General features: G+C 39.3%; 1 protein-coding gene across 1 annotated transcript in view; it reads right to left on the reverse strand.

The window, feature by feature from the left end:
- bckdk (branched chain ketoacid dehydrogenase kinase) overlaps positions 1–12,768 on the reverse strand; it is a 32,061-nt gene extending 19,293 nt beyond the window's left edge. Inside the window, exons 1-4 of the mRNA XM_041801228.1 lie at positions 12,399–12,768; positions 7,248–7,316; positions 7,022–7,132; positions 122–169 (exon numbers count right to left, since the gene is read on the reverse strand). Coding sequence (XP_041657162.1) covers positions 122–169; positions 7,022–7,132; positions 7,248–7,316; positions 12,399–12,644 — 474 coding nt within the window. The 5' untranslated portion in view covers positions 12,645–12,768. The remainder of the gene's footprint in view (positions 1–121; positions 170–7,021; positions 7,133–7,247; positions 7,317–12,398) is intronic.
- Between the last annotated feature and the right edge of the window lie 27 nt (positions 12,769–12,795).

A 12,795-nucleotide genomic window follows, 5' to 3' on the forward strand; every position in this document is an offset into this window, starting at 1 on the left:
AGAACTTCCTGTACATGGCTGTAAGTAATGACACTCCCTGTGAGGAGAAGAACTTGAACTTGATGACCCTAATGTGTTTGTGTTTCCTGAGTGTTAAAGAGCGTGTGTAAGTAGCACTCACCGGAGGAAAGTCGCTGAGCATGTGGTACGCTCTGATGTACAACTCATGCTGTAAGACAGAAAAAAGGAAAAGTAGGGGCTTAAGTTAGACAGAGTCTTATTTATCAGCCATAAAAACAGGCGTTAACATGTGCCACAACACCACCCCTCACTGGACCTCAGACCATATGTGGCTAATGTTTCAGGATGCCTGTGGATGTTGAAATCTTTGCACAACCCTCTCCAAAACAATAAGCTTTGTTTCTCAGAAAGTTTAAATGAACTGAAACTCAAAACCTGCTTCAGATATCATTTTCTTTTTTTGACAGAAGAGCTTATAGTTTCAGTAAAGTCACCATGACCTACATGAACACAAAGGAGATCCACCTTATGTAATCAGCACAGAGGAACAAGAAAGGAGGGAATCTGGGTGAAAGTTCGTTGTCAATGAGACAAGCAAGGGTGCTGCATTGGATCTGAAGGGAAAAGTAACAGCAAGGGAGTGTGATCTCTGTTCCAACATGGAGGCCCTGGAGACAAACTCACTGAATTAATAAATTAAAAATTGAGATGCACACTCGGATATAATAGCACAGCAAGTTCTCGCCATAAACATAGTTTTATGACCTGCACAGCAAAAAACTTCTGTGACATCAAGACATCAAGACAACTGTGAACAACTTTTTACTTGTTTTTGTAAAAGATTGCAGACATGCATCAACAAGTAATCTCCACAGACAACAATGCAAACTAAGGACAGGGATATCACTAACAGCACTTTTAAAGCAGGGAGAATAGAAATCATTAACAAGTAAATAAAAGCTTTGTTGACTAAATTCAATATGATGAGCAGAGATCTGTATGCAAGGCTTGTGTGGCCGCTTTGGTACAGGATGGGTTCAGAGGAATTTTGTTTATCTGGAAAGGCATTTGAAAAACTCAAAAGCAATGTGGCTGGAGTCCTGGTTGCACTCGATGTTTGTACAGACTTCACTGTAAATGGTTTTCATTAGAGAAACGGCCCCTATTAAGGAGTTTGAAGTTGGCAGCACTACAAGTTCAGTCACTAAGTATCAACAGATATTACATTGGGCCTGGATAAAAGGGAAACAGAAGAAGAACTGTTGCATAAGTTGTATATAATTAATTTAATGTGCAACAAAGGAACAAGCTGTGCAGAGAAGTGAATTGTAAACAGAATCGGGTTGTCATGAATCTTGTGCAGAGACAAAAGTTGTCAAAACTTTCAATCAGGGATGCACTAGCAAATGTAAGCTCATATACTGGCAATGTTTCAGTATGTTCTGTTGCAGTTAAGGTGGGGCAGCCACTTCAACTAGCAGCTGAAAGGTCATCGGATTATAGGGTTGGGCGATATGGAAAAAGATCTACTTCTGTTGCCTATGGTGTGTCTGACTACTCCTTTATTTGACTAAGCGGACCATTTAGGGCGCTGTCTCTTGAGATCATAAAGACAAAATTGAAAACTTTTTGCAAATAAATGTTTTTACACGCTGACAGTGAAAAAACATGAAGCAGTTCCATATACAATCATGTGTGTACGTTTTTGGCATGTAGGGCATTTATTTTGTCCAGGCTGTTTTACCCCTGGTTATATGCCTGGAGATCACTAGCAATTTTCAGGCCCTTGGGAAATCCACAGCACAATTGTGGGCTTGAGGCAACCTGCCAGGATGGAACCCTTGGCCATGCTTACTTGCTATATCCACCCCTTATTCTGCCCTAAAGGTGCAGGCATTATTATTTCTTTAACATATTATTTTCCCATGCCCCTGGTAATGTGCAAGGACATCCAGAGCACAACCAGCGTTGTGTCAATCCTGCTGAGGATGTCCTCAAGTTATTACACATCTACCTTCAGCCTTTATATTTGGCCCAAACATTACTAAAAGTGCTCCACAGCACTGTAGGCCAGTTACAGATCTTTCATTAACTCTGAGTGTGCAGCATGTTCAAAAACAGAGTAAAAACCTCAATTTCCCTTCAGGATAACTACAGAAAGTCTTAGTTTTAGACAGCACAGGAGTTTTCTTCCAATTTCTTGTCTCTAAAACAAGAAATAATAATAGGTGTATAGGACTTCTACTTTAGCTGTTGTGATATTAAATCCCATTTTCATATTGTTTTGTGTTTCACTAGTATTGTGCAGGAGCTTAAAATTCTCGACAACCCTGGCATATCAGAATCAGAACTTCTTTGTTAATCCCCAGGGATTAGCAGGAACTACAGGGATATAAGCAGAAATATGAGTTTTTAAAAAAAAAAAGCATTAAATAAAACAAGCAGAGGATATCGAATAAATAAAGCTATATAGAAAAGTCCAGGGTTTATCAGGAAATTAGACATATATATTAAAACTATCTAGTCACAAAAAGACATTAGGTTGAATTCTAAATGCATGTGTAAAAGTTTAAAAGGTGGATGAATGGTACATGGAATGTTCTTGAACTGCTAAGACGTACCAAGTCTTAATAAGTCTTTAAACTGAGTGAGCATAAAACACTTGGATGATCCCTGCTCCAGAGGGAATAAGAGCTTTGACTGACGTTATTGGGTCATGTCACGCTGACCCACATACTGATTACTATAGGTTACGTCTGCTGCCAGAGCACATGCTATTCTGTATTATATAAACCGAGCAGGAATTCCTGGCCGCAGTTCAACTCTTTCCGAGGTACACAGAGAGGGAGAGTAGTGTGCAGTTTAACCCTGCAGGTCCTGACAAAGCTATGAATGAACGCATTGGCCTTATAATAAACCTGTTCTGTCAACTTTTCCTGTGATTAATTCATTCAAATGTACACATTATTTTGACAGCATATAAATACTGTTCTTTAAAATATAAAATATGCCTCATCTAATTAATGCAAACATGCTCAGGCACATCAGGCACAAACTGCCCCTGCCAAGTCTCATACCCTGCAATTTCTATGTTCTATATAAGTGGCAGCAATAAAGTACAGCTTAACCCACAGCAGCCGCCAGCTACCTCCCATTCTCAGAACAACCTCCTCTAACCTCATTGCACAACTTTATGAAGAAAGATTAAGCTAAAATGTATGCCTCAAAACAAATAATCACCTTAAAACTGATGTTTCTCCCAAACTTGTTTACTTGAGATTACTTTTATTGCTTCTACAAACTGTCTCTATCTCTGAAAGAATACTTCTTATTGTTGTCGATTATAAAACATGCATTCATCATACCAGCAACATAAATAAATACAACACAAAAAGCTTGAAAAACTTCATAATCTCTAATGAATTAAAAAATAACCTGTAAAATATAATACAAGCACACAATTAGTCCTTTAAAAGCCAACGACAGCTGTTACAAAAAGTCTATCACTCTCTTTGTCCTTCATGCTTTCAGGCTGTGTGTGCAACCAGACTGGAGTAAATTAAACTCTGAGAGCAAATGTCGGCTGCAGTCACCTAGGACTGAATAAACCTTCTTTAAAGTCCTTGCTTTGCATAGGTATGTCAGTTTCACGGCATAAAACTGCAAATCAAAAGGATTTAAATGATATTGCCTGCTTGAACAAGTAAAGCAGTAGTCTGTGCACAGGAGCAGTGTCCTTCTATCCCTGTTTATTTGGTACATAAAGAACACAAATTACTGCAGTTTCACTGATTTTCATCCAACGCATGCCTCAGCCCATCAAAACCACAAACCACATATCTTTGGACAGTAATATCTCAGTAATTTTAGCCTTGGTATGCAATGTATAAACTTGGCAATAAGTTGGCTGATCAGGTATTTGCATTAGGTCAGCAAGCAGAAAATCCTGTAGTAACTAGCCTACTGTAGGAGAGTCAGATATACTTCAATAAAATTGATTCTCCTCCCTGGTGCCTGCACACTGGGGCAGAGACAGAAGTCAAATTAAAGGACTGGTGGAGCCAAGACTAGAGCCTAACTAAGGTGTGCATTAGAGATGTGAATCTTTCAGTCTCATACATGTGGATTAGACTGGATTCAATTCAAATTCTAGGGGTCACAATGCGATTCACAATTGTCTTTGGATACAGACTGATTGTCAATGCATAACGCATTTCCTTTTCTTATGAAGAGGTGACTGCTGCAGCATCTACTCAAGTCTGCTGTGTACTTAGGAGCTTTAAATCATCATTTGACATTGTAAAGCTTGATAAAATGTGTTCAAGATGATGCATTTTTAGACTAAATTTGTTGCATTTGGGGAAAAACAGAAAATTAATTTGTATTTATATTGCAAAATGATTTACATTGAAAAAATGTGTGGGCTTAACATCAGTCGACTTCTTTTGATTCCTGACCTGCAATATTAACTAAAGGATCAGTATTACCTGGACCTCGGGTAATAAATGAATTACCCCCTGACATTAGTGCTTGAATTGACAGACATTTCTGAAGGAAAACATGGAGATGCTGTACATCAATGCACAGCAATGAAAACCCATGGTGAATGTTTACTACAAAATTCCATACAAAAATGCAATGCCATGTACGCGTTTTCAAGGTGATATTTTGTTCATGTAGCCTATCCTATACATACTGTTAATCACAGTTTAATTTTTTTTACATTTTTATAATCTGTAACAAGCCATGACTAGTGACCAATCTCCCCTGGCTCTCCCAGCACACACTGAGGTTGAATGTGTAACCTGTATCTGCAGCTGATCAGACAAAAAAAAGTCAAGTACTTTTAACCGTCCTCCCTATATCTATGAGAGAGTGAGCTCTCTCATGTTTAATATAAACAGTCCTTGACATCTGCTAAATTTTCTGCAGCTGATGCCGTTGATGTTGTTCTGCACCTGTAACAACTCTCTACATGCAGATCAGCTGTTGAAGTCACTGAATGTTGAGCAACTTCAAAACATAGTTGTGTTATGCATGAAATGTATGGCTAAATAATATTGACATAATATCAGGCACAGATAAAAAGAAGCTGATGGAGGCAGAGCAAGAGCGCTGTGCATAATAAGAGAGCAGCGGTGCATTGCAAGTACCGTTTAAATAAATAAATCAAGCAAAATAAAGTCATTTGTCAATATAAGATAAAATTAACTGAAAAGCACTGCATTAGCCAATTTGTGTCAAAACTTTGTACAAAATCTCCTACAGAGCATCTTTTATTATTTAATCACAAAAGGAGCAGGGAAAAATGCACAGACCTTAAAAAAAAAAAAAAACACACATAAATGCCACCCTGAATTTGCGGACTATGTGTGCTGATACATGGTAGGTGACTTGCCCTCAAAATTTTACTCTACAAATTACAGACATGTTCGATTTACAAAGAATTAAACACAGCCACCCCAAACAATTATTACAAATTACCAGAGGTCCCCAGGTAGTACTGATCTGGTGTGAAAAGGGCTTAGTCCTGTTTTATCCTCACTGAACACATATTCCACACAAGTGAGAGGCAAAACTCAGACCATATTATCCTCATGTCAAGGCTACAGGTAGTTTCTGTCAAGATTCTTTGCATCTGGGGTTGTTCTGGTTCCGATGCTAGTGTCGGAAATACGTCCGATACTGTTTAAAATGCAGGTATTGGTACTGGCGAGTACACAAGTTCATGCGCTGATCCGATACAGTTTGGTTCAGCTTTATATTTTGCTTCGTTTAACCATGCTAAATGTTAGCACTATAAACTGTAAATTAATTCTTCTTTGCTGCCAAAAAACACGGCATCAGTGAGCTACCGTTTTTAGAACAGCAAAGAAGAATCAAAGGAGCCACTGCAGCAGCAGAGAATGGCTGCTGCAGGACAGTTTTTCTCTGAGTGTAATCGTTAAAATGCCTTCAAGACCAATGTTGTTGTTCACAACAAGAAGTGACACAGTTTATTAAAAGTTAAATAACTTTTGAACCATAAATTGTTGCCTCTTACTTGTTTTTCCTCTTGAAGCTAGCCGTCGTGCCTTCCCATTGACGCTTTTGATGCCTTTCAATCCATTGCGGCCGCATTTTCAGCGAGCCTGGAACTTGTGCGACTTTTGGGGACTTTAATGATTAAATCCACACCAGTAAACCTGATATCAAACGTCTTTTTATCTATTCTAATTGAATCACAATCATTTATTACTACTAGCTCAAATGCTAACTTGAACTTGAACGCCATATTGTTTACCCTTTCTGAGGGTCTATCAGCCAGTTGCAGGCTTTCCCGTAATAACGACAGAACATAATGGAGAGACAGAGAGCCTGTGATGCAGCCCCTGTATTGTTATTTTAATACTTTGCAGTAAAACTCATTTATCAGCAGGAAAACAACTTTAGGGTCACAGAGATGCTGTACATTATAATTCTATTTGTTGAGCCATGTTCTGAGTCAAATATAGGTCTAAAATATTTTGTTAGTCTGCACAGTCAGTCCAGAAAGTTCACATTGGAATCAGATCAGTACTCGGTATTGGTCGATACCCAACATTTTGATATTGGAATCGTATTGAGAAGGAAAAAATGGTATTGGAACATCCCTATTTCCATCTATAATAAGATGCCTTACATCCTTTTGTCACACACTCTGAAGCATCCACTGTATATTTACTGATATACAAACATCAGTCATATACATATGTGGAAATGATGGGTAACACCATAAAAAACAACTTTTGAAGAATGCTGCTCCAGCCTCTGAGTCCTGGGAAACCCTTTATCCTTGGGAACAATGGAGGCTAATAGGTAACAGCTCCTTTTGTGAAAGCGCTTTAGGAGAGCGTTCACCTTAATTCAGTGACATCTATTTAAAGTTCAGCCTCTGTTCTCCTGTGCTGTGGCCCAGTTGTCACATTCTTATAATAACATTTACAGCAGGGCTGATGCTGCCCCTTTGACACGTTAGGCAACGCCACAAAAAGGAAGAGTAGTGTTGTGTGGGTTTGTGAGTCTTGAATTGTGTACTCACCACTTGAAGAATGGTTGGGTTGCAACCTATGATGAAGGGCAAACTACGGAAACCCTTGATACGGTGAGCAATCCTTACAGGCAGCTCCTTGTGTAGGTACTTGGCACTGCTCTGAGGTCACACAAACACATCAAATCAGAAAGAAGTTGAGTAAAGATTCACAGAGACCAGAGCTTCTCATCAAATACAGACTATGCATCTCTCTCAGTGTGGCTGAAATATTTACCAAGATGTGATGTCCATCAGGAGACTTCCCAGAATACAGCAGGGTCGCTAAGGTCAGTCGCACTGAAGCCTGGAGAGATATTAACATGGCTGATCACATACACATTAACAGTGAAAACAGGGGGTCAACTAACAGTGAAAACTTGTTTTCCATAAACATTAATTACAAAAGAAACAGGTGTTAACATTTTCTTGGAAACTCTCATTAAGAAATGTGTAGGCTTAGCTATAATGTTAAAAAGTAGTCAGTCCTGTTACTACACACTTGAACTTGCTTCATCCTGTGTTTATTTTTCCATTGTTTTAAACATAAGCAACTCATTTCATGAAAACAAAATTCCTCTTATGAATAAACTATCCTCATAAGAGCAAACACTAACAATCGAACTGTTCAGATTTTAACACATTACTGGACAAAAACAGGTTTCACACCCAGATAAATTAGTGTTCTAGCTACTCACAGGTGCGTTTCTTTATGTCAGAGGTAGCTTCATTCAGAGACTTTGTTATCAATATGGGATTTGTTTTAAATCAGGGGTATCCAAACTACGGCCTGTAGTAAAACAAAAATCAGAATGAAATATGGGGAGGTGCTCAGATAGCCTAGTGGTTAGGTTGTGCCCCATTGTGCGGCCTGGGTTCAACTCCGGCCCATGGCTCCTTTCCAGCATGTTTTTCCCCGGCTCTCTCATTCCAGTTTCTAATTCTATCCACCATCCTCTTCTTATTTGTTTTATCATAGCCCAAAATTGTATCTTATATGCACCAGGCATGTGCTTGACTGCATTACTACTAGATCTTAACATTAGCTGAGCTGTGCTGCTTTGTTAACTGTGCAAACAAACATTTTGACAAGACAATTTTGCTGACATCCCTTTTTCATGACTGAACTAAGATGGTAATATTAATGGTTAACACCCTGAAAACAACAGGATAACTATTTAGAACCTTGATAAATAAAGACTAAAGGATTACAGCAGCAAACAGCACTAGAGGCACACATTTGCTCCGGTATAGAGCATATTGCCATAATCCTTCTTAAACACCTACTCTCCTTTAATGTTTGGAGTGGAGTTTGTCTTCATTTTGTGTCTTAAAGTGGACATGAGCTGTGAGCATCTATCCTGTCTGCTTCACATAGTGTGGTTCTTATTGTGAGCAGGCAGGGAGCCAGTGGTAGCCGGGGCCCCTCTGATATATGATTGGTCACCCCAAATCTTTAACAGTGACTGGCGATTTCCCAATTTTGCCAACAAATAACGAATCAACCAATCACATGGCAGCAACCATTGCAGTAAGGCACATAGACATGGTCATAATGGTCTGCTCAAACTCAAACAGAGCATCAACATGGAGAAAAGGCTGATTTTGAACGTGCTGTGGTTGTTAGTGGTCTGGAAGGCTTTCATGTTGCTTAACCTCCAAGTCTGGCTTTATCATTTGAATGTTGCTGCAGACATCAGTTTTCTATTGTCCAATTTTAGTGAGCCCATGCAAATGTAGCCTTAATTCCCTGTTCTTTGCTGACAGAAGTACTACCCAGTCTAATCTTCTGCTGTAGCTTCACTGCTTCAAGGTTTAACAGGTTTAGAGATGCTCTGCACACCTTGGTTGTAAAGAGTGGTCATTTGTGTTACTGCTGCCTTTCCATCAGCTTAAACCTGACTGGGAATTCTCCTACAACCTCTGCCATCAACAAGGGAATTTGGCCTTGAAAACTGGTTCTCATTGGATATTTTCTTTTTCTTTTCCAGTTCTCTGTAAACCCCAAATGGATGTGCATACAAAAATCTCAGTAGATCAGCAGTTTGTGAAATATTCAGACCATCCCACCCAGCACCAACAAAACTATGCCCCATTCAAAGTCACTTAAATCCCCTTTTAATCTCATTCTGAGGCTCAGTTTGAACTATAGCACATCAGCTTGACCTTGTCTACATGCCTAAATATATCATCAGCAATCATATAGATCTTGATCAGAAGCTTTAGAAACTAAGCTCAAGGAGAGTCAAATCAAAGACATTTATATCACATATTTATCACATATTTATTTCACATCATTAATATCAACCAATGAGTTATTCACAGGTATTCAGATCTAAAGTAGTACTTAAACACAATGTTGGGATATTGTAATAGTGACTGGAAAGGAAAATGAATGAATGGATAAAAGTGGATTTTTGCATTAGGGGATTTGAGCTGAGCCGAGCCATCAAAAGTCACTGATACTCATGAGAACCATGTGACCTGCTTCCAAACACCAGGTAGTCAACCAAAGCAAAGTGATTTAATCAGAGGGCTCTAATGAGATCACTGACTCAATGAATATAGGAACACCTTTGACAAATTGATGCGCAAAATGATCCCTAGACAGCACTTTATCAGATGAGCATGATTTCCCCTGGGGTTAGATGCTGCTATGGTGTAAACGCAGCAAAAACAAACTGTAGATTTAGTATTAAGATTATGCAGAAGCCTTAAGTTATTAAATCTAATTGAGGAAGAAAGCCTAATTTGCAGTAATCAGTAAGGCATGTCTCAATGAGGAGAGGAGGAGGTTTCATGTTTGTTAGGGCCGGGTTTATGCAACAGCTTTTAACAGCTTTGTGTGTGTAGCTGAGCCAGCCAAGGAAATGTATCCCTCTATTTCTCTTTCTTAGAATTTAACAGCATAAATGCACACAGAATGCATTGTGATAGTATTTAACCCATGCATTAAGATGGATCCCTGGGTTTATATCACATGTAATTTCATCCTGACTGATATGACTAAATCACACAGCATATAATTTCAAAATCTGTGTTTACTTTGCTCAGACAGTGTTTACTCAAGAACAGAGAAGAGACATTTGCTTCTGTGCAGAGAAGGAACGCACAAATGCACAATGAGCTAAGTGGAAATTTGACCTGACCATGTCTGTGTGGAGAAAAGGTCATGATATCACCAAAAGTAAAAGGATTCATTCTTCCAGGTTTAATGACATTGACATCAAGGTACCTGCAATGTCAGTTTTACCTTCTATAACCCTAAAACTCATCCTCATCCTGCTGCCCCAGCTCCAGCGTTGCAACCGCTGTACCAGAATAATGTGTGACTCTTGAGTCACAAGACAAACACAGCAGCCAACTATAATCAGACAGACTGGAAATCAGAGGCTACGTGCAGTAACACACTGTTGGATTTTTAGGCCATTTCTACAGATTCAATCTCATAAAACAACTACTTCTGTTAGAAGATGGTGATTGTTGTTTAAACTCACAGTCACCATGCAGTTGTATCCTTTTAACCTTTTGGGAAAAGGGTTTGTCACAATAAGAAAATGTTTAACTAGGGTATGAATCAAATTACATCAGTATCTGTTCTAATATCACAACAAAAATAGAAACCAGAGGCACTTAATAATAGGCTATTTATAGTTTTGAGATTATCAAATTTTGCTGGCAAACTCCTGTAGTGTTAACCTGACACGCCAGGTAGACTGTTACATAAATCCACCCCATGCGATTAGTCTTACATCCATCGGGGAAACCACCCATAGTATGCATTTGGGAAGGGGAGAACCTCTGAAAAGCATCTCAGCAGGTGATTGGACCAACGTTCTGTCTGTCACATGCATTTTGGGCCTATCAGAAGGACTACATGTATGATGTTTAGGGCATGTGCAACCCAGGCAATTAAACTACATAACGTGAGCAGGATAGTCAGGCGCTGTCTGTGTTTACTAGCAGTGGAGCCAGGTGGCAAATCAAACTCATGCTAAAGTGAGTCAGGAGAGGAGCAAAAAAATATCTTTCCCACCAAGAAAAGCTTTCAGTGTGGTTCTATGCTCTTCTTTTGGTAAAGAAATGTTGGCTAATCAGAGCTGCAACTGAACCACACCCGATGCTACAGCCTTGTTGTTCCCAAATGATGTAGATTGGACTGGTAATTTTTCAGTCAGGGCACAGAAGTTTCTGATTTGAGCCTTGCACAATGGATCTGCCTGGTGATAGACATAGTGTCTAACCAGTGCATTGGCTTAACATGTTTAGCATAATATGATAGCTGCAAATATATATGAGAAATTTTGCACTTTTTTAAACAAAATGAGGCAGAGAACATTTCAACAAAGAAATACATGTGACTTTTGTTCCTCTAGATTAGAATGATCTCTACAGGGAAAAACAGGAAGGAAAAGTTTTTTCAAAAATTGGAAGGAGTGTGTTGCAGAACTATAGTTATGGGAAAGTGCCATCCTTATTACAAAATACATTTCCATGTGTATAATAGAGATGCAGATAGATTTGCATTACTTCTAGCTTTTATAAATAGTGCTAGGTGTTTGAGATTCACTATATCATAGGTGAACAGAATATATTATGGCATGAATATCTACAGTTAACAAAGCTAGAACTGAAACAGCCACATCATGAGAAAGGTTCCCATTAATTGGGTCAACATTCATCGCTACAACAAATACAATTATCTCTGATATTTTTTCTGAAAAATAGCAGCATTGTGGTTCTATCACAGTAAACACCTTTCAATGTGCTGCTAATTCAATGATAAAGGAAGCAAGGGAAGGGAGAAATTACAATATAACGGTGTTACTATGAGTAATATTAACGAATGTCAGCTAACACATTATGCTGCTATGAAGAACTATGGCGGTGCCTTCAAGTCCATAGGAACATTCTAACAAATAGCAGTTTGAACGATAGAAATGGGCTTACTTGGCAATTTTCGTAAATCTTGTACTAAGACAATAACTTAAATATGCTATTTTCATTTTTAGAACGGCTATTCTATTTTATGAAATCATAATTTAAATAATTGTTATTTATTTGGAAATGCATCGGTTAAAGGATGCCTGTTTTTGGCGACACTTTTCTCCAATTCAAAAAAGAGCAGTCCGGGTTCATGTCTTATCTAATTTTCCTCTAAAAGTTTAAACTTCATTCAAGTGCGTATTATTATTAAAATCTTTTCGTGGTTTGGCCGTCAAAGCAGGAGAAACCCATGTTTACTGCCTTTTCTGCGTCAGTGAAAGCAGCACAAGCCTTGCTAATAGCTAGCAGTACCATCAAGCTAGAGCTAGCTTAACGCCCTCGTTGCTACAGTAGTAGTTCTGCAGTTTCACACGGGTATACCGGCATAAAGTCCCGTTTTTACCTTTTCTGCGGAGACGTCAATGGCAGACTGGTTATAAAACGACGTGACAGTCTTCGACCGCTCTCTGGCCAGCTCTGAAAACCCCTGCATAGAAGACGTGGACCGAAATCTGCGGCTCCCCGTGCTTGACATCGGCGGCAGTGTTTTGGTGAGGGGAGACAGCAAGAGGCTGCCGAGCCTCGGCTTGGCCATGCAAGTAGCCCCGCTCAGCATCTCCGCCGCTATGCCCGCCAATCCCGGACGCATTTCGAGACGAGCTGTGAGTGCGAACAGGACTGCCCTGTTCCCGTATGAAAGCGAAATTAGAGGGTTGCTACGAGGCCATTGGGGTCGCTTCGTAATGGTGCACAAAGGCACGTATCTGAATACAGTAGAGAGGGTACAGAAAGGGCTTTGT

Source organism: Cheilinus undulatus, linkage group 12 (assembly GCF_018320785.1).
Source record: "Cheilinus undulatus linkage group 12, ASM1832078v1, whole genome shotgun sequence".
NCBI classification, from domain to species: Eukaryota; Metazoa; Chordata; class Actinopteri; order Labriformes; family Labridae; genus Cheilinus; species Cheilinus undulatus.